The sequence below is a fragment of the Bos indicus genome, chromosome 1 (assembly GCF_029378745.1).
Source record: "Bos indicus isolate NIAB-ARS_2022 breed Sahiwal x Tharparkar chromosome 1, NIAB-ARS_B.indTharparkar_mat_pri_1.0, whole genome shotgun sequence".
NCBI classification, from domain to species: Eukaryota; Metazoa; Chordata; class Mammalia; order Artiodactyla; family Bovidae; genus Bos; species Bos indicus.
The window spans coordinates 93,020,867-93,046,696 of record NC_091760.1 but is presented as its reverse complement, the minus strand read 5'-3'; the positions used below and the strand labels follow the sequence as shown (position 1 = coordinate 93,046,696).

General features: G+C 35.9%; 2 protein-coding genes across 2 annotated transcripts in view; one reads left to right on the top strand and one right to left on the bottom strand.

The window, feature by feature from the left end:
• The window catches only part of NAALADL2 (N-acetylated alpha-linked acidic dipeptidase like 2), a 1,369,359-nt gene that overhangs the window by 128,823 nt on the left and 1,214,706 nt on the right, over positions 1-25,830 (top strand). The window contains exon 2 of the mRNA XM_070802872.1: positions 2,228-2,336. The gene's annotated coding sequence lies outside the window, so the exon portion shown is untranslated. The remainder of the gene's footprint in view (positions 1-2,227; positions 2,337-25,830) is intronic.
• Positions 11,573-12,151, bottom strand: LOC109557979 (glyceraldehyde-3-phosphate dehydrogenase-like). Its single transcript, XM_019959490.2, has one exon. The coding sequence runs from the start codon at positions 12,094-12,096 to the stop codon at positions 11,779-11,781; it is 318 nt and encodes a 105-aa protein (XP_019815049.2). The 5' UTR covers positions 12,097-12,151; the 3' UTR covers positions 11,573-11,778.

Here is a 25,830-nt window from a genome sequence, read left to right as displayed (position 1 = left end):
ATTAGAGTATTAATATGTTTTCATCAAGCCATAAAAACTAAAGACAATTTCCAAAGAGTTGTACCATTTTGTCTTTCTGATACAATGTATTTCATCTGAAAGACTCTGTAGAGAGGAAAAATTCTCTGTTAATAAGTGGGGATTTTTATTTCTGAGATTTTATTCACAAAATATTGGACATAGGGTCTGGATGGAGTCTATTATCAAATAAACTGTCTGGTGGGAGCCGACGGTCAGTGTTTGTGTGAGTATTTGAGTGAGAATCTCCAGGCTTCCTTCTTGTTCCAGTATTCTGACTTATGGTAATATTTGAAACATCCACAAGGAACTAATTCAGGCAAGTTTCTCTAAGAATGTGAGAAAATCACATCTTGAATAATGCATTTCAATAGATGAAACGAGAGTTCATTTCATTTAGTAAACATAATATTGAATTTGGGGTTAGGAAAAGCAAGGGGGATTGATTGAAGGCATTATTTTAGACAAAATGACATGACTTTTCAGCTATCTAGCCCATCCTATACAGTTTAATTTTTAATCAAATGCGGGGATGCAGATGGTAGTTTGCCATCTTATCTAGTTAGATTCTGAGAGGGTTAGAAGGAAAAGTCCTGTGAGACTTGGAATTCCTGTGATTTGTAGCTTGACTTAAGTCTTTTTGTAAGCATGCCTATACCATTTTTATTATGACTCCTTCATTTTCAATGTTTGAGGGATAGTAGAAGCTTACGTTGGTACTAAGACAATGATTATTTCTTGCACAATCATGCCCATAAATGGAATCTTGAGGTCCTTTTAAATAAAAGTTGAGAATTCAGCAGTGGCCTTCAGTCCTCCCCATTGGACAACCCTTTTATTCACCACAAATGAGATATTCTAAAATGTCCTGACCTATATGCATGAGTGTGTGTATATGTCTATATAGATGATGTATGTCACTAAAATTGAGCCAAGAACTTTATTTGATAATAGGTGAATTTAGAAATCTTATCATTTTTGTATTAAAAAAAGTTTTGTTTTTCTTATCAAGAAGCTTTGAAATTTATGAGAAAAGAAAGTTGGAAGAGGCTTCCAAATTGGATGAATCTATGGGATCTACCTTAAGTAATTTTTCACTGAAAGCAGAAGAAATTTAAGATAAAAATGCAGAAATATTATTTTATTCTATATTTTGGGAGTTAGGTACTTTATGACCCATTATTTCCTATTACAAAAAGCTTAAGGCAGATGTGAAATTTTCAAATGAGGGAGAAATAATTAGGAGAGCAAAAAGAAAATGAACTAACCCAATGATAGGGCAAGATCTTTTTTCCCTAGTCAGAAGTTTATGCAATGCTGCAAGCTGATCTTGGTTGAAGAAAATGATAGCTTATTTTGGGGGAATAATTTTAAAAGGGTGATGAAAACATAGAGTAGCTTTCAGATATCTCAAAGCTAAGATGAAAATATAAAATTAAAGAGGGAGAGTAAAAAAAAATAAGTGGTTCTGTAATTATGGAATTATTACTTAATATCAAAGTCTATAAATATAAAATGCAGAATAGCATTTGAAGATACAAAATAATAGGGACAGAGTGCCAATATCCTAAAATACTACAAAATATCAATTAATTATTGAGCACCATGTGAGGAAATGTGCTTAGCGTGTTACTATATACAATGTCTCCAATTCTCACAATCATTCTTCAACTGTTTTTATCCCAAATTTAAATTAATATTTAAACAATAACATCAATTACCATGTCACAGAGGTGTTCAACAGAAGAAGCAGGTTTTCAGTCCTAGATGTGTTCTTTCTACTGTGTATTTCTTCCTTTGATTAATCCCTTCTTTCAATAGACATGAGTCACCACGTCCAGTAATGTGTCTTCTGTTTTATCTTTTATTGTGTTTGGTAGTGCATGGCGCAAGGTAAGTGTCCCATTTAGGCTAGCTAAATTAAGGTATATGTATAAACACTTGAAAATGGGAGAAAGATAGGAAAATATTTGTATGTTTGTGTATATATTTGTTCTTGGAATAAAATACTATGATTAAAAATTACTATTTGTGCATTATTGACGTCTAAAAAGTATGAAGAATTTCAGGCTACTTACCCTAAAAAGAACTGATAATATAGTTCTGAAAAGCATTAACTAAAGAATAAAATTCAAAAGCCAACTGATAGATTATCTAATACAACTCCCAATTTAAATTGATCATCTTTGTTTTTCTAATTTATGAACAGGAAATGAGTTTTGACTGTTCAGCACCTGGATGAAGAGTCCTCTGTTCAGCTTGTCAGAGTCCTGTGACCTACAAAGACCCTCTGGTTGCACTAGGATCATTCGACTGAAGTAAGAGCTAATTGTTTTAATTAGAATATGACTTTTACTGTTGAATCAACTTTTAATAAGATGACTTGGCATATGTCTATAATGTGCCAATAGCTGCTAATTTTGAAAAAAAGAGAAGAATGTGAGCATTATTCTGTGACAAAATCTTATGTATTCCAGTTTCTATTCATCTTTTATTTCATGGAAATGAGCCCATTTTGGGGGAAGCACTATCTAAATACTTTAATTTCTGTGTGGCAATCAAAACTGGTACAATTTCCTTGCCTTTGAGGTATCAATTGATTTTTATTCAATTGTAATTTTATTGTAAGGAGTCAAATTATTCTCTTTTGTAACTTAGGTTGATTCATTATTTTATTTTAAAATCATGACAACAGTGCAGTTTGTGTCATGATATGGCACGTTTTTTGCTTTTCTTATTTATTCCAAGTTTGTACAGGTCTGATGAACTTGTGGGACATCAGTTTATATATGGCCACATGTAGACTATGGACTTCCATTTAGGCATTAGAATATAAAGATACACTTTAAAGAATGTTTATAGTTCTTCCTGGAGAACTCCTATTTTGAGCAGATGATGCTAGTGTATGACTGAAATACTTTTTTTCTGTAAAACAATAGCTGCAATCAATGTTCCACTGCTGGTTCAGGCTTACTATGTAGAAAACTTTAAATGATATGGATGTTGCAAAGGTTCAGAAAACAGCACGGAACCAACAGCTAGGAAATCTGAGGTGATCCAGCATGACCTTCAAAATAGGTAAGGAATTGGCATGAACCATTTCAACCTTCTGACTGTTCTCTAGGTTCTGAAATGAAGGAGTTAGATTAAACAAGGAAAGGTGGCAAATTCTTGAGCCTTGAAGATGAGACATGTAATATATTAATATGAATTGTATGGAGTGGCTGGGTGTGAGACAATAGGGAAGGATGAGTCTATAGGGAGAGAGAGGCTGTGTCTCTTCTAAAGCTGTTGAGGTTCAAGTATTTTAAAGCTGGACAAACAAGTAAATCATCTGGGCTGAGGAAGGGTGAAGCAGAAAGTGGACTGAACTTCACTACTGGATTGAATAAATTCTAAGGTCGTTTCCAACTCAATCTATGTTTGTAAAATTTTGTTTCTATGCAAAACACAATATTGCCTAGTCTTTATTGAGCTCTGTATCTATTCCTTTTTAAGTAATGAAAAATAAATAAGTGAAATAAGATTGAATAGTTTTGGTTTGAATTTCCCTTTGAATTATACATTAGTATTGATGGGAAAGGTGATTTTTGACCATAATAATTCATCAGTTTAATGTTTTATTGTGAGGGTCTTTTTTTTTTCTTCTTTATTGTCCTGGAATGAGAACTTTGACTCCAGGACTATAATACAAGCATAAAACATACTTTGTAAATTACCAGTTTAGTAGCCTCTCTCTTTACGAGTATTTTCACTGAAAAAATCATGTGAACAACCAAAGGAGAGAAATACCACCTGTTTGGGACTAGTTGGATGATTTTTTAAGAAGTATTTTAAAGTCTTAGTGTCTTTTGATTCATGTTTTAACTAATATTTTAAAACATATTTTATATGGAAAAATAATCATTGTAGTTTAAATAAGTATATTTTCTAATGTAAAATTCTTGTTTCATCAGTTTTGCTTTGCAATTTTTTCATTTTTACAACCGTGTTATATATTTCTCTGATCCCATTTAAACCCATATTTCAGTTGAGATAAGTATATTTTATCAGACGCTAATGGTAATTACACTACAAGCCTAGTAGAAGAAGGGAAGTGGGCCAAGTCAATATATTCTGGGAGTCTTATCTAATCTCTGTGGCACAATTCAAATCAGAATATATGTCTACAAGAAAATTGAACTCATGACTGTGGGGAGCTGTGTGTGTTATCCCAGTGTCAAAGGGAAAATTAGAAAGAACTGGGGTTTTAATGCGTTTAGTTGGGCACTCTCAACAGCTTCTTCTTTCTTAGTTATTTTCATAGTTTTAATTTAATAATCATGTGCATTTTTAGAAGTATGCAAGTTACTTCAGGTATGATCATTTTGAGAATGGTTATATTGCATGAGACATGAGATCTTTGAGATAATTTTTTCACTTGTTAGTAGAAATTGCTCCTATGTTAAGATATGTAATTTTGAAATAATATTTTAAAAGGCTTTTGATGCCCTTTGATTGTTGTTATTCTTCAGTTAAGTCGTGTCTGACTCTATGACCCCATGAACTGCAGGGTGCTAGGCTTTCATGTCCTTCTCCATCTCCCGGAATGTACTCAAACCGATGTCCACTGAGTGAGTGATGCCATCCAACCATTTCATCCTCTGGTGTCCCCTTCTCCTCCTGCCTTCAATCTTTCCCAGCATCAGGGTCTTTTCTAATGAGTTGGCTCTTTGCATCGGGTGGCCAAAGCATTGGAGCTTCAGCTTTAGCATCAGTCCTTCTGATGAATGTGCAGGGTTGATTTCCCTTAGGGTTGCCTGGTTTGTGTACCTGATGCGCAGTGAGTCCAGACAAGCGGAAACGTCAGAGTTTGGAGCAGGGAGAGGTTTGTTGCAGGGCCATGCAAGAACCGGTGGCTTGTGCTCAAAGACTCCGAACTGCAGAAGGGTTTCAGCAAAACATTTTTAAAAGTCCAGTCAGGATGGTGGAGGGTAGGGGGAGAGTGTTACAGAGTATGAGTAATCAGTTCTTGCACAGTTCTCTGATTAGTTGATGGTGATCAGTCCTTAGATGCCAAAATGTCTGTGGGCTACATACTCTTGAACATCAAGTAGTTAATTTCTTTCATTTGGCATTAGCTATCTGAAAAAGTTTAGGAAATATGTATAAGATGCTGTTATCTGGGTACTTCAGAGAGACTGTAGCAGAGACACAGGGAGGGGTCTATCCCTAGAAGAACTCATAGAGTCCTACTCAGTTCCACTTTCATATTAGTTGCTGTAGTCCAGCCATCTTGTCATGTAATGTATTTTCTGTCCATTTCTTTGATAACTGAAAGACTTGCATATTAGTGCCCAAACTGATCAGAACTGGTTAGATCTGTTCTTTGACTGGCCCATTACATCTGACATTAACAAAAAGCGTTAGCTCTTTTTTTCAAACATACTTGATGTCCTCTGAAGGTTGCACATATTGTGGAAAATAAAATAAACAAACAAGTGAAAATGTCAGCAGATAAAATATAAAACAACCTACATGGAGGTTTCTAATAATGTTATTTTATTGTCTTGTCTTATAGAGGCAGTTTGTAAAAAAAAAAATTACCAGTGTGAGCAAGCATTTTTTTTTTTTCCATACTCTTTCAGGAATAAATTCCTGTGTGTTTATTTTCAGTGCTTTAGTAACACAGAGTTATGACCAACCTAGACAGCATATTAAAAAGCAGAGACATTACTTTGCCAACAAAGTCTGTCTAGTCAAGGTTATGGTTTTTCCAGTGGTCATGTATGGATGTGAGAGTTAGACTATAAATAAAGCTGAGCGCCGAAGAATTGATGCTTTTGAACTGTGGTGTTGGAGAAGACTCTTGAGAGTCCCTTGGACTGCAAGGAGATCCTACCAGTCTATCCTAAAGGAGATCAGTCCTGGGTGTTCATTGGAAGGACTGATGTTGAAGCTGAAACTCCAATACTTTGGCCACCTGATGCGAAGAGCTGACTCATTTGAAAAGACCCTGATGCTGGGAAAGATTGAGGGCAAGAGGAGAAGGGGACGACAGAGGATGAGTTGGTTGGATGGCATCACTGACTCGATGAACATGGGTTTGGGTGAACTCCGGGAGATGGTGATGGACAGGGAGGCCTGGCATGCTGTGGTTCATGGGGTCTCAAAGAGTCGGACACGACTGAGCGACTGAACTGAACTGAACACACAGAGTAAAGGACAAAGTAGACATTTAGACAACAAACAATCATTTCTATATTATTTTTCTAGATTTTAGAGAATTGACAGCAGATATGTCCAAACTATTGCTTAGATTATGATTCTCAACATGAAGATAAAGTAACGCAAGCTTCTAAATTGAAGTAGTTAATTGCCACCTTTCTTGTATATATATCCCTCATCAGTGATTCTGAAACTAAGACCCCTCAGACTTGAATTCCCTACATGATATGAAAAATGCTCTGACATGCATTTAACATGGGTTCACCTTTAGCAGTTGACATTTGTTAGTCCTGGCTTTCAAATGAAGTGTTTAATTAAGATCAAAGTGCCATTGTTTTTAATAACCCAGAAAGAATGGGTAGAATTTAAATGTTTTTTTAAAAAACATGACAGTGGATTTAAGAATACTGTCATGCTGTGTGAATATTGCGGTTGTTTGAAAAATTTTATGAAATATTCTTATCAAAATCTAATTTAAGGTTTAATGATGCAGTAAAGTTGAGATGATCACAAAGAAACTAGAATAATAACAATAAAAATTTAGCCATAGTTGAGTACAATCTAACCAAAATTTTCTGGTCAATTAGATTTGATTGGGTTGAACAGTGACAAACTACAAAGTAATTAGAAATCACGTATTAGTGACTTGCTGGATTCTGGAGTTTGTTAAAGGCGTTTTATGCTGCCTGACGTTTACCACCCCTTCCTGAGTCTCTTTAAACTGAAGCAGATGCAATTATCACAATTTTTATTTTTCTTGAGGTTCTCACTAACCTGTTAATAAATGTGATTTGCTGCAGAATTGATTCTCTATTTTATTTTCCTTAAGAGGCAGCCTTTCCTTAGGGTATAGACTAATAAAAAATAAAATAAAATAGGGCAGTTAAATGATCTAACAGTAGCATTTCAATGGAAAAATAAAACATAGCATCACAAATAATCTTCTAACACTCAGAGGCTGTGAATTTCTAACTCGATGGATTGAAACAGACTCTTGCTGATATTCTAGGTTCCATGCAAAGGATAGATAGGGAAGAGCAGTAATGGCAAAAGTCTTGAGGAACTTTTTATAGTCTGTGCATAAGTACTCCCACACCTGCAATGTAATTTCATCTAGATTCTTTAATCTACTCAGAATGAGATTAGCTTTGTTAGGAGAAGACTTATAGTCTATTTCTTTTAAATTACATTTTAATACTATCATTGAAATAGTCTTTTGTTTTGAGCTATACCATGCTTTTGAAATATGTAAAATGCACAAAATAATCTAACTATAATAAATATTTAAATTTCATTGTACCATTTATGGTAGAAATGGTAACTTTTATATTATTAGAATCTGTCCTTGAAGATCAAAATTACATTAACTTTTAAAATATTTTCTTTATGAGTGTTGTATTTATCTCAGAAGACAATTTTGAAATAATGTCTTTTCTATTCTAATGAAACAGAAGAACAGTAATCATATTGGGAATCAAAGGTCAGTCATTAAGAGCTAAGTAATATTTTAAAGGGGAAGATTCCCTAACTCATTAACTTTAGCTTTATACAGATAAATCAATTCTTATTTATCTCGTGCCTGATTTCAGAAGTTTTTTGTAAAGCTTTTTTACATAAACTTTTTCATATAAATTTCAAAGATATCAACTTTTAACCAAACCATATTAATCAGTTTGGCAGCAATTCATTTAGTACTTGATACTGAACTTTATACTGAAACTTTCAACTTGATACTGAAAGTTATCTTAACACACAGTGGCTTCATTTCCTTATATAACTGAAATGCATCTGTAACATTTCCTTGCAAATTTGACATATGGTCTCTTATTAACTTACATGGTATGGATTTCATACTTTGTATGAAGTCCTTTCTTGTCCTTGAAACATCTTTTTATATTTGTGTTTCCAAGAGAACTGTTTCTAAAATTGATTTTTTTTCAAGCTGAGTGTTCATCTTTTAAATAAAAAGTTAATACTGCTGCAAAACTCATTCTCTTATTTCTTTTACTCTTTCTTATATAAAATATTCCACCACAGATAACATGTTAGTATTTTTAAAAATACTCTTTAAAACTTTTCAAAGAGACAATTTCATACAAGTATTTATGTGAATCTGTTATATGCCAGACACTATATTGGCTACAAGAAGAACAAAGTTAATTACGCTGTCCTACTTCCCCTCACAATGTTCACTGTTTAATGGGTGTGCAAATAATTACAAGGTAGTGTGATATTGTAGTGTGAGCATGTAGAAAGCAACACAAAGGTGGGATTGATATTTTTAAACTCCCAAATACTTCCAGTTCAGATCAATCTCTTTGGCTTAGATCCAAATAGTAAAATGATTAACTGTTTAGAGAGCCATCTTGTCATACCATTCCAGTCCAAAAAACCCAACATAAAATAGCATAATATAATGTAACACAATTATATCCATGTCTATTATTACTTTAACATTAGCATATGAAAAATAGGCATTTATGAAATTATATAGTATTACTTATTATTTACCTTTCTGTTACATAATTATTAGTAAACAAAATTTCAGTAGAATAGTAAAAAATGACAATTAGCTGTAATTAACTGGACTAATAAAAATATAATAATAAAAGCAATATTTTTATGTTTCATTCTTACCTCTGATAGAGCAGTTTATTTTTTGAACTTTTACTGTTTTAAACTTTATAAGCTATATTATTGTTAATCTTTAAGATAAATAAATTTGAGTTTATAAATGAAGAATTTAAAAGCAAAGCTATTAAGTAAGCACATATTACCTCATTTAACACAAAATAACAATTGCATGTTTCTTTCTGTCTCATAATACAGTAAGAGATTTTTACTCTTTATCTTTCCTTTAAAAGCAAAGAATACTTTGCTTTTAATAGAATAATAGCCTCCTAAGATGGTCACTTCCTAATGCCTGGAATTTGTAAATATTTTATGTTACAAGACAAAATGAGATTAAAGTAGAAGATAGAATTAAGGTTGTTAATTAACCCCTCTTTAAGATAGGAAGAATATCCTTAAATGGTCAAGTGGACCCAATGTAGTAATCAAAGGACCTTTAAATGTGAAAGAGGGAGGTAGAAGAGTTAGTGTCAGAGTGATGTGATATATAGATTAAACCAGACCTTGGTTGCTTTGAAGATATGAGGGACTCCAAGAAAAAGAATGAAGGTGGCCTCTGGAAACCTGAGAATCAAGAAGACAGATTCTTCCCTACAGCATTTAGAAAGGTAAAGTAAACCATGGTAATAGCCTGATTTTTAGCCCTGATGCCTTTATTTTAATTCAGTGAGTGTCATTTCAGAATCCTGATCTCCAGAATGGTAAGAAAATAAATTTGTGTTATGTCAGTAAGTTTGTGATAATTTGTTATGGCAGCAATAGAAAACTAAAATACAATGGGCAAAGTCTAGGTCTTATCTGGACAAGATAACATTCTTTATCTTCTCTGTGGTTTTACAGTATCCTTATAAAAATCGAGAAGGTGATTTTAAATTCCATTTTCCAAATCAAAGCATCTAAGAACAAGAGGAAATTTTTTTTTCATTGTTGATATGATTCAGTTCATCACTTGATATACTGTAAAAAGCATGATTGTTGTTAATGAGGTCTGACAGTCAGGTCTGTGCTGCACTGCTGCTAAGTCACTTCAGTCGTGTCCGACTCTGTGCGACCCCATAGATGGCAGCCCACCAGGCTCCCCCGTCCCTGGGATTCTCCAGGCAAGAGTACTGGAGTGGGTTGCCATTTCCTTCTCCAATGCGTGAAAGTGAAAAGTGAAAGGGAAGTTGCTCAGTCGTGTCCGACTCTTAGCGACCCCATGGACTGCAGCCAACCAGGCTCTGCTGTCCACAGGATTTTCCAGGCAAGAGTACTGGAGTGGGGTGCCATTGCCTTCTCCGGTGCTGCACTAGGCCAGCACATCTATTATCAAAATTTTCTCCTTTTGTTTGCCTACATGCAACCTCTGATTCAGGAAATGTATCTTTATTTATCTTGATAGAATAATCAGCTGGATGGCAGTGGGTGTGTTTACTCTTGTGGTGTGCTCACAGACTACAGTGTCTATTTTTGACTGAACATTGGTGTTTTGGGTGGAGATTAAAAAAAAAAAAAATTGCTTTAGAAGTACTTACTTGCTTAACCTAGGATTTGCAAAATTTAGGCTCTAAGTGCTTTCATATCCCCTTTTCCACCATGTCCAATGCCAAATCCTTTCTGCCTTTGGTCTAGAGTGCTCTACCTTGGTTACTTTACTTTCTAATCAAATTGTATGTGTCTTTCTAGCTATTATTAACATAATACAGTTGTCTGGATTGTCCCAACATTGGTATTATTATAATCCACACATTTCATTATCTGAACTTTTGGCCACAAGAGTTTTGTGGACACAATATTCACAATGCTAAAATTAAATTACTCTTACCTTCAAACAGAGTACATAGTCAGTCCACAGGCAAAAGTGAAAGATAACTGTTAATGCTCACAATTACAATACACTTAGGTTTCAAACATAAGTAACATCACTCAGAGTCTTACAGTGATGGATACTTCATTATTATGAACTAAAATCAGAGTTGGCAGTAACTACTGAAAGTGAATCATCTATACCATATCCATTTGCAGCTAAAAAGAGATTACTTTAAGGCTCAAGTTTTGAGAGGTGCCATGTGGATTATGACTAGAAAAGGTCAGTTTTCATTCCAATCCCAAAGAAAGGCAATGCCAAAGAATGCTCAAACTACCACACAATTCCATTCATCTCACACGCTAGCAAAGTAATGTTCAGAATTCTTCAAGCCAGGCTTCAACAGTATGTGAACTGTGAACTTTCAGATGTTCAAGCTGGATTTAGAAAAGGCAGAGGAATCAGAGATCAAATTGCCAACCTCCGCTGGATCATTGAAAAAGCAAGAGTTCCAGAAAAACATCTGCTTCTGCTTTATTAATCAGGAAGATCCTCTGGAGAAGGGAATGGTAATCCACTCCAGTATTCTTGCCTGGAGAATTCCATAGAGAGCCCGGTGGGCTATAGTTCATGGGGTTACAAAGAGTTTGACACAACCAAGTGATTAACATGGAAATGAAGTCAGACAAACCTGAATCATTGCTCACTCTAAGACCAGTGAATAGCTTTAGATATAATTAGTATTCAACATGTCTGAAAATTAGCCTTCTTTGCCATAGCTCAGTTGGTAAAGAATCCGCCTGCAATGCAGAACATCCCAGTTCAATTCCTGGGTCTGGAAGATCCACTGTAGAAGGGATTGGCTACCACTCCAGGATTCTTGGGCTTCCTTTGTGGCTCAGCTGGCAAAGAATCTGCCTGCAATGCAGATTTTTTTTTTTTTTTTGGGTATAGGGTACTTTTATTGATGGTACACAAGGCAGAGCTCTCTAAGCCCCTCCCCTTCCTCAGGGCCTTAGAGATGGAAACATGTGGAAGTCAGGAGATTCTCAGTGTGGCGGAGATGGGGCAGGACTCCCCAGCAGCTGAGGAACTCTTCCTCTCGTGCTCCTGCTGGGGCTGGGGGTCCAGGGACCTTACTCCTTGGAGGCCATGTGGACCATGAGGTCTACCACCCTGTTGCTGTAGCCGAATTCATTGTCGTACCAGGAAATGAGCTTGACAAAGTGGTCGTTGAGGGCAATGCCAGCCCCAGCATCGAAGGTAGAAGAGTGAGTGTCGCTGTTGAAGTCGCAGGAGACAACCTGGTCCTCAGTGTAGCCTAGAATGCCCTTGAGAGGGCCCTCTGACGCCTGCTTCACCACCTTCTTGATCTCATCATACTTGGCAGGTTTCTCCAGGTGGCAGGTCAGATCCACAACAGACACGTTGGGAGTGGGGAGGCGGAAGGCCATGCCAGTGAGCTTCCCGTTGAGCTCAGGGATGACCTTGCCCACGGCCTTGGCAGCGCCAGTTTCCTGCAATGCACGAAACCTGGGTTCAGTCCCTGGGTTGGGAAGATACCCTGGAGAAGGGAAAGGCTACCCACTCCCATATTCTGGCCTGGAGAATTCCATGGACTATACAGTCCATGGGGTCACAAAGAGTTGGATACTTTCACTTTCCCATAGATAGGATTATAGTATATTTTCTTTCTTGGTGTATTCCACTAAATTGATCAAACCCAGAGCATAGTAATCATCACATTACATTGCTTAATCCCCTTTCAGTAATTCACTAAGTCCTAAGACATGTTTTAAATTAATTTTTCATTTCATTTTATAAATATGGAATACCTTCCTATAACTCCAAAAAGTATAAATATTAAAAGATGTACAGAGAAAAGTTTGTCTCCCTGCTACCTGGTCCCCAGTCTTTCCAGTGTCCACTCAGGCTAAAGCAGTTATTACTATGATCAATTCTATATGCATCTTTATGAATATACGTGTGAAGACGATAGCATTTTTTAATTCTGTCTTCCTTGCCACAAATCATCATCATTTGAAAAAGAGATGAATGGTCACCATATTGCAGTCAGAGGTCCTTAGCAATTCTACAATGCATCTGGGTAAATATTTGCCAGCCTATTACCTTGAAGTTAGGGGGGAAAAATAGTAGATTGAAATAAGTTGAATTAAGTCCTAGGTCCATTCTTTGGGTAGAACTCCCCAGTGTTTGTTCTCTATGGATTTTGAATTTTTAGCTTTACCTTCTGGAAGGATCTTTCATTTTTATTATCCTCCTCTGTTATGTAAAGAAGGTATTGGAAAGTATTCACTTATTGGTGGCTGAGCACCTTTCTTAGCTTGCTTCCTTCCAACAGAAAGTTAGCAACTTAGTTCTCTTTTACCTGTCTCATCTAGTCATAGTCACTTTGCAGATACAACTCTCTCAAAACTTTTTTGCCCCCGAGTATGTTTGATCTCAGCCAACTGGATATGCTGGAAGTCAGTTGACTCCCTTAGGTAGTCTATGCACACAATCATATTTTTATGTTGTCTGTAGTTAGTAATAACTTTACCTCTTCCTTTCCAAAAATTTATTTATGATTTTTTAAAATTTTAACTTTTTTGACTTATGTGTCCAGTACAGTGTTAAGTAATACTGATAACTGGGAGGTTTTCTTGCTTTTGATTTTGTTAATAATGCTTCTGATGTTATCTTACTAAACATGATAGTATATTTGGGCTAAGTTAGATATCAATAACCTCAGATGTACAGATGACACCACCCTTATGGCAGAAAGTGAAGAAGAACTAAAAAGCCTCTTGATGAAAGTGAAAGTGGAGAGTAAAAAAGTTGGCTTAAAGCTCAACATTCAGAAAACTAAGATCATGGTATCTGGTCCCATCACTTCATGGCAAATAGATGGGGAAACAGTGGAAACAGTGTCAGACTTTATTTTTTTGGGCTCCAAAATCACTGCAGATGGTGATTGCAGCCATGAAATTAAAAGACACTCCTTGGAAGGAAAGTTATGACCAACCTAGATAGCATATTAAAAAGCAGAGACATTACTTTGCCGACAAAGGTCCATCTAGTCAAGTCTATGGTTTTTCCTGTGGTCATGTATGGATGTGAGAGTTGGACTGTGAAGAAGGCTGAGTGCCGAAGAATTGATGCTTTTGAACTGTGGTGCTGGAGAAGACTCTTGTGAGTCCCTTGGACTGCAAGGGGATCCAACCAGTCCATCCTAAAGGAAACCAGTCCTGGATGTTCATTGGAAGGACTGATGCTGAGGCTGAAACTCCAGTACTTTGGCCACCTCATGCAAAGAGTTGACTCATTGGGAAAGACCCTGATACTGGGAGGGATTGGGGGCAGGAGGAGAAGGAGACGACAGAGGATGAGATGGCTGGATGGCATCACTGACTCGATGCACAGGAGTTTGTGTGAACTCCAGGAGTTGGTGATGGACAGGGAGGCCTGGCGAGCTGCGATTCATGGGGTCGCAAAAAGTCGGACATGACTGAATGACTGAACTGAACTGAGATATATTATATAAAGTAAATTCTCATCAGTTCTATTTTACTGACTACTTAATTCAAAATGGTTATTGAATTTTGACAAATGGCTTTAAAGGGAGTAAAGTATTTTTCTGAAATCTATTAATTTGCCAAAAAAATTGTTGTAGATTTCCTAATATTGAAAATTCTTAAATTCTTGGAATAGACCTTACTTGGTCATGGTGTAATGTTATTTTTGTGTACACCTAAATTTTATTTGCTAATAACATTGGATTTAGGGTTTTTGCTTTTAAATTCATAAGTGACATTGACTGGGTTCCTATGTGTGGATATATGCAATCTTTGTTGGACCAGGATGTTCTCTTCACTACCCTACATTCTGGAGTGATTTTAGAAGCATTGAAATTGTTTGCTCTTAAAAATAAAAAAATTTCCACATAAAACCATCTGAGACTGCTGCTTTTGGATTTCTCTATTGACATATTTCTCTATTTCTTCTATACAAATCTGTATTTAGATTTTTCTGTCTCTTCTGAAGTCAATTTTGGCAAATTATGTTGTCTCAGAAAATTATCAATTTTATCTAAATTTTCAAGTTTACTCATAAAGTGTTTAACAACATAGCCTATTAGATAGATTCTTTTAAATATATTCTGACTGTGGTTATTTATCTTTTATCATTTATTTTGTATGTTTCTACTTTATTCCTTTTTTTAAAAAAAATTAGGCTCGCTAGTGATTTTCTTCTTTTCAAATAACTGCTTTTTAAATTTATTTATTAATTTTGCTATTATTTTTGCTTTCTTATTTTCTGCTTTTTCTTTTCTTAATTTGTTCCCTTTGCTTCAGTATAATTTGACATTTCTTTTATGAACACTTGAAGTAGATTTTCAATATATTATTAGAGATTTTTATGAATAATATACTTAATAATTATCCCTTAAGTAACATGTTTAACTTTTAAGAACTATATTTTGTAGGAGGAGTAGGAGTTGCATAGTCCATACTATATATATATATATATCTATATATAGTTATCTCCTCACCGCTGACCTTCCTGACCTTCAACGTGGGATAGCTCCTCTAGGCCCTCCTGTGCCCGCGCAGCCACGGTGTGGGCTTGGTCCACTTTGGCCACCTCATGAGAAGAGTTGACTCATTGGAAAAGACTCTGATGCTGGGAGGGATTGGGAGCAGGAGGAGAAGGGGACGACAGAGGATGAGATGGCTGGATGGCATCACTGACTCGATGGACGTGAGTCTGAGTGAACTCCAGGAGTTGGTGATGGACAGGGAGGCCTGGCGTGCTGCGATTCATGGGGTCGCAAAGAGTCAGACACGACTGAGTGACTGAACTGATCTGATCTGATATATAGTTATAATATATATAGATATATAGTTATATATAGAGGCATAAAGCAGCATGGCATATTTTGCTAGAGCAAAACATTTGAATGGGATACTACTGTAGATTAAACTGAGCCAGATTATAGAAGGGCTCTTTCCAGATTTATTTCTGTGTACTCTGATATTCTCTAGGCCAGGATACTGGAGTGGGTAGCCTTTCCCTTCACCAGGGGGTCTTCCCAACCCAGGTGTGGAAAGTGGGTCTCCTGCATTTACCAGCTGAGCCACAAGGGAAGCCCAAGAATACCAGAGTGATACCCTATCCCTTCTCCAGTGGATCTTTGCAACCCAGGAATCAAACCATGGTGTCCTGCATTGTAGGCAGATTCTTTACCAACTGAGCTATCAGGGAAGCCCTTTTTCACTCAAGGGATGTAACACTCTCATTAATAATGACTGCTAAGTCAGTTTTTCATGACTTACATCACTTAGCCCTCACTACCGTTCTTTGTGAGAGGTTTTATTATCTTTATATTTTGCAACAAGGAAACTGACACTAAGAAAAGGTAAATGCCTCTTCCAAATTTATGTAACTACACTATGGCAGAGCTAACACTTAAATTAATTATTACCTTTAACCATTGAACTGAGACTTTTTGAGTATGTGGTAATGAACTTCTCCATTTTCTCAGAAATCTGATCAAATTAAGATTCAAAAAACTTTTGCTTTTCTTAGTTTGGTACACATTTTTGTTACATTAGTGTGAAAGGCCAGATATCTTCTCTAAAAATGTTTGAGCTGCCTCTTCTTGGCTTTTGCCCTAACTACATAACAGTCTGCCTTTGAATAATCCAGTTCTGCATACTTGAAGATAATTTAACAGAGAGAGCAAAGCATCTGGTAGGTCTTGAGAGAAGTAAGATATATTTCCTATTTCTAATGACTATTAGAAATTATTTTCTTATAATACTTATTTTATAAAACTGCAAAGTGAATAGTTCACTCTTGGGTTTAATAATCCTCATCAGATTAAGATATTTGCCTGATACATAATAGCTAGAATTTCTAATCAGAATATCTGTTTCTCCATAGTTATCTTATAATGTCTGTAATTCCACTTGCTAATATGGTCCCCAGTATGAGTCTACATATGCACTACTCTGCTGTTGCAATTTCTAAGCAGTAAATTTGTTCATAGGTCCATTGTGTAGGCTGAGGTTTTAAGGCTGTAGCCTGCTGTGTTTATTGACCTATTTCTTAATAATTCCATACAGGCAATCACACGATTCACAAACTTGAAGGGAAGAAGCACACACATTACCATCATCAGGAGATTGAAGTAGCCATGCGTTCAGAGGCTATACTAAGAATTTTAGCCTGGTTTGTGTTATGTAGAATCATTGTGAAGCACCACAGAGAGACTTTTAAACAAATCAAAATTACAGCTTTCTTGCTCTAAAATATAAATATTTCTTTAAAGAGTCCTTTTGGTGTTTGCCTAAGGTTGTTTTCCCCTTCAGTTTGAATAGGATGTGAGATTTTCTAAGTCCAAATTAGGTGATTAGCCAAGCAGTATTCAGTAACATTCAGTCTTTGCTCTCAAATGTGCTTTTTCCACTGCATGGCTCTGCGGAGTGTCTGGACTTCTGCTATAAATTCCGCACCAGGCAATGTTCAGCTATTCTGATGTCACCTCTGCTCCATCTACTGGAATAATGGTTTTTACTACGTACATTCTTTAGCAAAATCACTATTTTCATAATGGCTTTTTAAGAAACTTTGTCAAAAATCTGGTGCCAAAGAGCATTAAAATTATTGTTAAATTGAGAAAACTCAGAGCAGACTTAAGATGAAACTACTAAATTAATCCTATTCTTTTGTGCTCAAATATATGAAGCAGTTTTTTCTTTAGTCTTAGAAAGATAGAGCACTGTTTTGCACCAAGGGAGAAACTTAGGCATTAGAGCAGAAAAATAGGTGAATTTTGAAATACGGTTGGTCCTGCAGGGTTGAATTTGTTCAGATTCCTGATCTCACAACCTCAGTAAGCTATTTGTTCTCAGATATTCCCTGACCTCTTGTTTCTCCTTGTCTTTGTCCATGTTGTTCTTTCTTCTTAGAGCCCTTTTCTCAACTTTGCTTACTTGGAAAACTCCTATCTCCCATTTTTCAAGATTCCTGACAGTTCTTTTCTATTTCCTAATACCCTTTGGCAGAAAAAAAGGACCTCACTTCTTTGTGTTCCCATAGTATCTCCCATCTATTTCTGCTTTTACATTTTTCACAAAATAATTATCTGTATACATATCTGTCTTCCTTCATAGCATCAGAACGCCTTTAAGGGAATAGAACTGTGTTATTGTCTTCTCTGATCAGCTGCCTTTGTTAAGAGGGGGGAAGTTCTAATACTTGGAGATGACTTTACTTGAAAAGTGTTTGGATAGAAATACTCAAAACCAGAGAAGTTAAGCGAAACACCTTTATTCTGCATAAGAATAGCTAAATATTTTGGGTGGGTGATAACACAGAGATCAAATACAGGGATTTCATGGCTGAGGCAGCCAGTTAGCAAGGTTGGGGCATCAATGAGGACTGGTAATATTGCAGAGTAGTCTGATTAAGATGCTTAGCCAGAGAGAATTTAGACATGACTTCAGAGCATGCTGGAAGTGGGATCCTATGGCATGTGAAATGCTTATCTTTTCCTCTGACTTTTCTACAAAATAGTTTACCATTGATTTTTGCTGCTACCGCATATTTTTTTGGAAACAACAAGAGGTGCTATATTTTTCTTTTAGGTTGGCCTGGGGGGTAAGCAGAGATTACATGTCTGGGGATAGCCAGACCTCTAGTTCACAGTGAAAACCTCAGAATTGGCAGAAATACCTGGGACATGCTGGTATTCAAGGAGTAGATGAATAAAGGAATGGATGATGAATTCTTAGCAAAATGCAGGAGGAGCCAGTAGAGTAATTGATGTTACCTTTGTTTTCAGAAATTATAATTTCTTTAAAATTAGCAAGGGAGGGAAAAAGTACACACTAGCCTGAAAAGTTACTACCATTGTTCCTTGAAGCTATAGGAAGCTGGGTCTACAAGTTGGCACCCTCACGTGCCTCTGGACCGTCAGCAGCTCACAGTAGGGACCAACAAGGGGCCTTGTCCTGTTTCCTTTCAGTCCTCAAAAAGGAGACGATCACAGTGACCCAGTTTGACATTTTAGAATCTCTTCTCATCCTCTTGATGAAATGCATATCTCCCCAGGGTACAATATAGTTTATGTTTTTTAAGGAGGCAGCATGATTTAGCGAAAGACAACAGAGGAAATATGTTTAGTTCCTTGTACCAATACCTTCTCACCTTCATTAATTATTAATGGAATGCTGCTGCTGCTGCTACGTCACTTCAGTCGTGTCCTACTCTGTGAGACCCCATAGACGGCAGCCCACCAGGCTCCACCGTCTTCGGGATTCTCCAGGCAAGAACACTGGAGTGGGTTGCCATTTTCTTCTCCAATGCTTGAAAGTGAAAAGTGAAAGTGAAGTCGCTCAGTCGTGTCCGACTCTTCGAGACCCCATGGACTGCAGCCCACCAGGCTCCTCCGTCCATGGGATTTTCCAGGCAAGAGTACCGGAGTGGGGTGCCATTGATGGAATAATAACATATAAAACTAGTAAAGAGCTAGGGATGTAGTAGAGGCTCAGTGATCTTTCTCTTTCCTCCCTTATCGTTGGCTGTGCCATTGGCATAAGAAGTCATCAGATACGTCAACGGTCAAGGTCGAGAGAGTGGGTAAAGTACACTCACAGGAGCACTTAAGCGTAGCATCCTGGACACAGAACAAGTACTGAAGAAGGTGGGGCTCAGGCTCCGAAAACAGACGTTGCCCCTTGCCCAGTGTTGCCTTGTGCTTGCCTTTGGGGTGGCCTTTTGCCATGTTGTCATCAGCTGCTTAGCAGCGAAGGGAAACTGTCCAGGAATACCAGCTTCATGCTCGTCCAGTCCCTGCTTAACCTATGGAGATTACTATAGACTGAATGTGTCCTTTAAAATTTGTATGTTGAAATGCTAACCCCCAAGTTAATGGTGTTAGGAGGTGGGAACTTTGTGGGACCCTCATGACTAGGTCATGAAGGTAGAGCCCTGATTATTGGGATTCATGCTCTTATAAAAGAGATGCCAAATACCTAGCTCATCCCTTCCACCATGTGAAGATACAAAGAGAAAGTGTTGTATATGAACCAGAAAGCTGGCTCTTTACCAAGCACTGAATCTGCTAGTGGCTTGATCTTGGAATTCCTAAGCTCCAGAACTGTGAAAAATTCCTGTAGTTTATCAGCACCCCCATCTGCAGTATTTTGTTACAGCAGCCTGATTGGACTAAGACAGAGACCCTTTCTTATTGTTGGATGGCTTAATGGTCTTGTCTTGTAATGAATATTTGGTTTGTCTAGGATGGGTTTAACAACTTATTTTCATTTGCATCATGAAAAGGCATACTTTTTCATACTGCTGCATCAATTAGTTTACTAAGAATGGAACTCAAATAACAGTTTACAATGAGATTAATTGCTGTTCCCTACTGGGCATTATCCAGACAGTGTTCTTTATCTATAAAAATGCCTATGTCCATAATTTAGAACAGATTTTAGAAAAATATGTGTATGCAAATCAGGGTGCCAGCAAACATTCTATCTAGTTATAATGGAAGTACTTTCATCCATATATTTTTTTCTTCTGGTGGTAGAAAACATAAGATTTGTTTCTCAAGAAATTTATAATTAACTAGAAAATCTGTTTTGCATTTTTGCTACTAAAATTATTTGTGTATTTGGCAACTGAGATTAGTCTACTGTTTGCATTACTTTGTAATGCCTACACTCAGTGCTGTGTTGTCAATTTGCATTCAGTCAGTTTATCTGAAATGATTCAGATGTTTTAAATGTACTTGTTTTTAGACAGGAAAAATAGATCATGTATCCATTTTACAATTTACATGAAAGATCCAGATGCAAATTTATTTGCCTATTCAAATTTTTATCATAACTTTTAAGAGAAGAAATTCTCATTTTCCACCCAGGTTGATATGAACATGGTGTGTTGCCTTATTTATTGGTAAATATACAGTTACAAAGATGCTCATGTATTCTCAAAGTTTGTTGTTAGGTCTTGAAAAAGAGGAATATACAAAAGTTAGGAGCAGGAATTGTGTGTGTTTCACATTTTCATGGCTTAAAACTAATTAACAATTTGTTTTCCAGTAAAGTAAATTTTTAATTATCTCTAAGTATATCTGTTGGTAGAATTTTAGAATTAGGGCCAGACTAAATCTAGTACTGTATCTCCTGTGCTGTGAAATACAGTGATCATAACTTTTATTTCACTAATCTTTTGGGTTTTCAAAACATTTAAAGTGCATCTTATTTAAACTTCCCATTCCCTGTAGATAGGGCAGGCAAAATTTTCACATTTTCAGTTCAGTTCAGTTACTCAGTCATGTCTGACTCTTTGCAGCCCCATGGACTGCAGCATGCCAGGCTTCCCTGTCCATCACAACTCCCGAAGCTTACTCAGACTCATGTCCATCAAGTTGGTGATGCCATCCAACCATCTCATCCTCTGTGATTCCCTTCTCCTCCCATCTTCAATCTTTCCCAGCATCAGGGTCTTTTCAAATGAGTCAGTTCTTCACATCAGGTGGCCAAAGTGTTGGAGTTTCAGATTCAGCATCAGTCTTTCCAATGAATATTCAAGACTGATTTCCTTTAGGAGGGACTGGTTGGATCTCCTTGCAGTCCAAGGGACTCTCAAGAGTCTTCTCCAACACCACTATTCAAAAGCATCAATTCTTCGGCGCTCAGCTTTCTTAATAGTCCAACTCTCACATCCATACATGACTACTGGAAAAGCCATAGTTTTGATTAGATGAATCTTTGTTGGCAAAGTAATGTCTCTTCTTTTTAATATGTTGTCTGGGTTGGTCATAGCTTTTCTTCCAAGCAGCTAGTGTCTTTTAATTTCACAGCTGCAGTCACCATCTCCTGTGATTTTGGAGCCCAAGAAAATAAAGTGTGTCACTGTTTCCCCATGTATTTGCCATGAAGTGATGGGACTAGATGCCATGTGGGAGAGAATTTAATTACTCATTTGTTTATAATGTCACCAAGAGCAGGCCACAGAGCTTTGTCATGTAGGCAGCTGCCTGTGGACATGTACTGGACAGCCTCTGCCGGGATCTTGCCATCCTTGTTGCTGCTTTCTAGATGTGTAGGTTTAAAATGCAGCCATTTGTCATGGATTTTTAGTTAGAGCTAACAATATTATGAACATAGGCATCCGTTCCTCTTGGAGAAGAAATTTCTCCTTGTCATTGCTAACTAAATGTATATATATACTCATTTTGAATTATGGTTCTGTTGTCTTAGTTTTTCTTTTTAAATTTATTTCCAATTTTTGCTCATTGTGTGATTGTCCAAATCTAGTAAACAGGGACAAAGAAAGGAATAATTTCTTTTTTGGACAAAACCAGTGTGTGATCTCTTAATTCCTAATGATCCCCATAGAGCTGGTATAGTACCGACACGTTCTTCATTGGCCCTTTGAATATAACTTTCCCTTTCTAATCTCTGATCCTAAAGCCTCTAACAGCAGTGCACACTGCAGGCTGTCACCTAGTCTCATATTTCATGTTGTCTTAAATCTCTGCTACGTCTAAGGAAAATAATTATTCCAAGTGAATTCTGCTGTACCAGAATCCATTTACAAGTGGTTAGCAGGATCTACCTTATAATGATAATTGAATTTGATTATTCTGATTTGAAAATTTTCATGGATCCCCTGTTATTAATTATTTTATTAAAGCCATTTGATATTTTTTTACATTGATAAGAGTTTAAAAAAACTATGATGCCTGCAAATTGTAAGAGTAACTAGAAGCTGCCAAGTTCCTATTTTAAGAAAGTGCTAAACATGGAAGAAAAGATATTTTTAATATCTCATAGTAGAAAAATTACAAAACTCACTATATGACATGTAAAATGCATTTTTGACAATATTTTAGAAGCAAATTTTATAAGCAAATGCTTTGAATCATGTGTGCTGCTACTGTGCTCAGTTGCTCAGTCGAGTCTGACTCTGCAATCCCATGGGCTGTAGCCCACCAGGCTCTGCTGCCATGGAATTTTCCAGGCAAGAATACTGGAATGGGTTGCCATTTCCTATTCTAGGGGTTCTTTTCAACCCAGGAATTGAAAGCATGTCTCTTGCATCTCCTGAATTGCCAAGCAGATTATGTGTAAATGCTCATATGTGTTATCATTTATCTAACAGAATATAAAGGATGCTATTATATTTGGATTCTCTTTGCAGGTAACTATTATGTTTCATATTTTTAAAACTTTCACATTTCTATGGCTGTATGTTCAATGCTAACCCTTTCAAATCTGTAATCATTAATATTATATGTATATATATTTTTTCTAATTTTATTTTATTTTTAAACTTTACATAATTGTATTAGTTTTGCCAAATATCAAAATGAATCCGCCTTTTAAGCCCTATTGAATGTTTCCAACTTTTTCATGAAAGAAAATGATGCATCTATAGGAAATACTTTTTAAATACATATCTTCTAATTTATTTGAGATTTTCTCCTATGTACATATTGAAAATTTTTAAATGACTTCAAAGTCACTTATTACATAAAAAGCATTTTTCATTTAAAAATCTGACATTTAACATGGAGTAATTTGGAAATAAATCTTTGGTAATGGTACTGAGAAAGAGAAACTACTGGGATATATTTTTGGAAGAAAGTAGTTTTTAATTCAGTATATTTGAAAACACATCCTTATGCTTTTTTATTTTGTCAGAAATAATAAATGTAGGAGACTTTGGTATATTAGGAAGAGAGAGGATACGTGTTACATAGTTGAAACAGTTCTGAAATTCACCATTGCAGTCATTTGAAATTTAATGCCCTGTTAAAAAAAGATTAGGAGTTAAATCAATTATCCCTCTTTTTATTTTTTATTATTTTCCCAGTATTTAAATGCTGGGGGAGATGACTGTTGTGTCATTGTAGTAATATTGCCAGGATAGAGGGTTATTTTTCTTTCATTCAAATCTTGAAATGATTATTCAAGTTTCTGTAATTACATGGATAGATGATTGCCACTGATCTGACAAAGTACATCTTGAGCTTTTGGTATTTAGAAAAATAAGATATTTGACTCTTGTTCCTGTGTTTTATAAATACCTGGAAAGCACAATCTGAAGATATTTTGAAATCTTTATATTACTTCAGATAGCATATCACAGTCAATAATTTATTTATGCTCCATTATTTGTGGTTATAAGGCATGATATGGCTTGGATTCAGTTTGTCTTCCTGAACTTTTAAAAAAATAATTGTATTTATTTATTTATTTTGACTGTGCTGGGTCTACACTGCTTCACTGACTTTTTTCTAGTTGTGACAAGTGGAGGCTACTTACTCTGTAGTTGTGGGAATGGGTTTCTCATTGCAGTTGCTTATCTTGCCGCAGAGCATGGGCTCTACGGTGTGTGGGCTCAGTAGTTGTGGCTCACGAGCTTAGTTGGTCCCCAGCACGTGGAGTCTTCCTGGATCAGGGATCAAACCAGTGTCTCCTGCATTGGTAGCCAGGTTCTTTACCACTGAGCCACCAGGGAAGATCATCCTGAACTTTTGAGCCAAATTTCTAAAGCTTAGCAGTAAAAGTACATTTGAAATAAACATGACTTACATGTGCAAATCAGGTAATTACTTACAGAGCTACCTACCAATTAGTCACTTATTGATGCAATTAGCTGGATGTACAGCTAATTAGGGGTAGAGAAAATATATGTCAGTTCAAAAAGAGGAAAGCCTAAAATCTAGCTTAATGGTTAGTTTCACTTAAGATAAAGAATCCTTGTTCTCAGGCAAATCTAAGTGTTTGAGTACTATATTAAAATATGATAACTTTTTCTGGTTTCACACAGGTGGCATTCCTAGTTCAGATCTTAGAAGGAATTATTAATGCTTTGGGGAAATGTGGGTCATTTTTATGCTGACTCATTTTTTCCCATTTTATTTTGTTTATGTTTGTTTACTCTTTCAGGTATCTTGAGGTATAATTACCTATAAAACTATTATATATTTAAATTGTACTTTAAGATGATTTGATGTATATCATGAAAGGATTCTCCCTCCCTTTCTTTAGTTAATGAATACATCTATCATTAGATAAATTCTTTGTGTGTATGTATGACAACAATTAAGTTCTACCCTGTGACCAAATTTCAGTTAAACAGAGTTATTAATTATAGTCACCATGTTTTACATTAGATTTTCAGAACTTTTTTACATTATAGGTGAAAGTTTGTGCCTTGGTACCAACCTCACCCTGTTTTTCCTACTCCCCAGCTCGTGGAAACCATTTTTATACTCCGTTTCTATGACTATTTTGTTTTGTTTTAGATTCCGCAGATAAGTGATACCATGAAGTGTTTATCCTTCTCTGTCTGACTTATTTTTCACTTAGCATAATAGCCTCAAAGTCCATCCATGTTGTCACAAATGGCAGGATTCTTTTTTTTTTTTTTCCAGTGGCAGAGTAGTATTCCATTGTGTATATACCACTTATTCTTTATCCATTCACTTATACAAGGACACTCAGGTTGTGTCCATATCTTGGCTATTGTAAATAATGCTTCAATAAATATAGGAGTGCAGATAACTCTTCAATGTCCTGTTTTCATTTCCATCATATATATACCCAGAAATGGTTTTATTGGATCAAACATTAGTTCTATTTTTAATGTTTTGAAGAACTTACATACTGTTTTCCATAATGACTATACCAATTTACATTCCTGTCAACAGTGCCTAAGGATTAAAACATTGGGATGACCTCATTTTATTATATTATATATTAACATAATATTATATAAATATATATGTAAATATTTTATATTCTACATTGATTTGACTGTATCTTGAAAACATTCTATGAATTTAAATTTATAATTCTATTCAGAGGGATATATGAATATAATAATTAATATAAAAAATCTTAGTTTTTATGCACTGAAGCAGATCATTAAAAGAGAAAGATATTGAAGTAGCATTCATCACAAACTCATTCTTTGACTGTAGCTGAGAAAGTTCAGTGAGTTTGCAATATATCTATTGTTAATGGGGTAGAAAATAAAGAATATCTATGAAAATGGTCAAGTTGTTGAAAATTATAAGGTGAAAATAATTTGAAATTGGATTTTTTAAGGTCTGTATATCTGTTGTGTTTTTTTTCCCCTGCTGGTTGGAAACTCAA

What these genes read in the sequence shown, in the direction of transcription:
- LOC109557979 (XM_019959490.2), bottom strand. Translation starts at nt 12,096, where the DNA reads ATGGCCTTCCGCCTCCCCACTCCCAACGTGTCTGTTGTGGATCTGACC.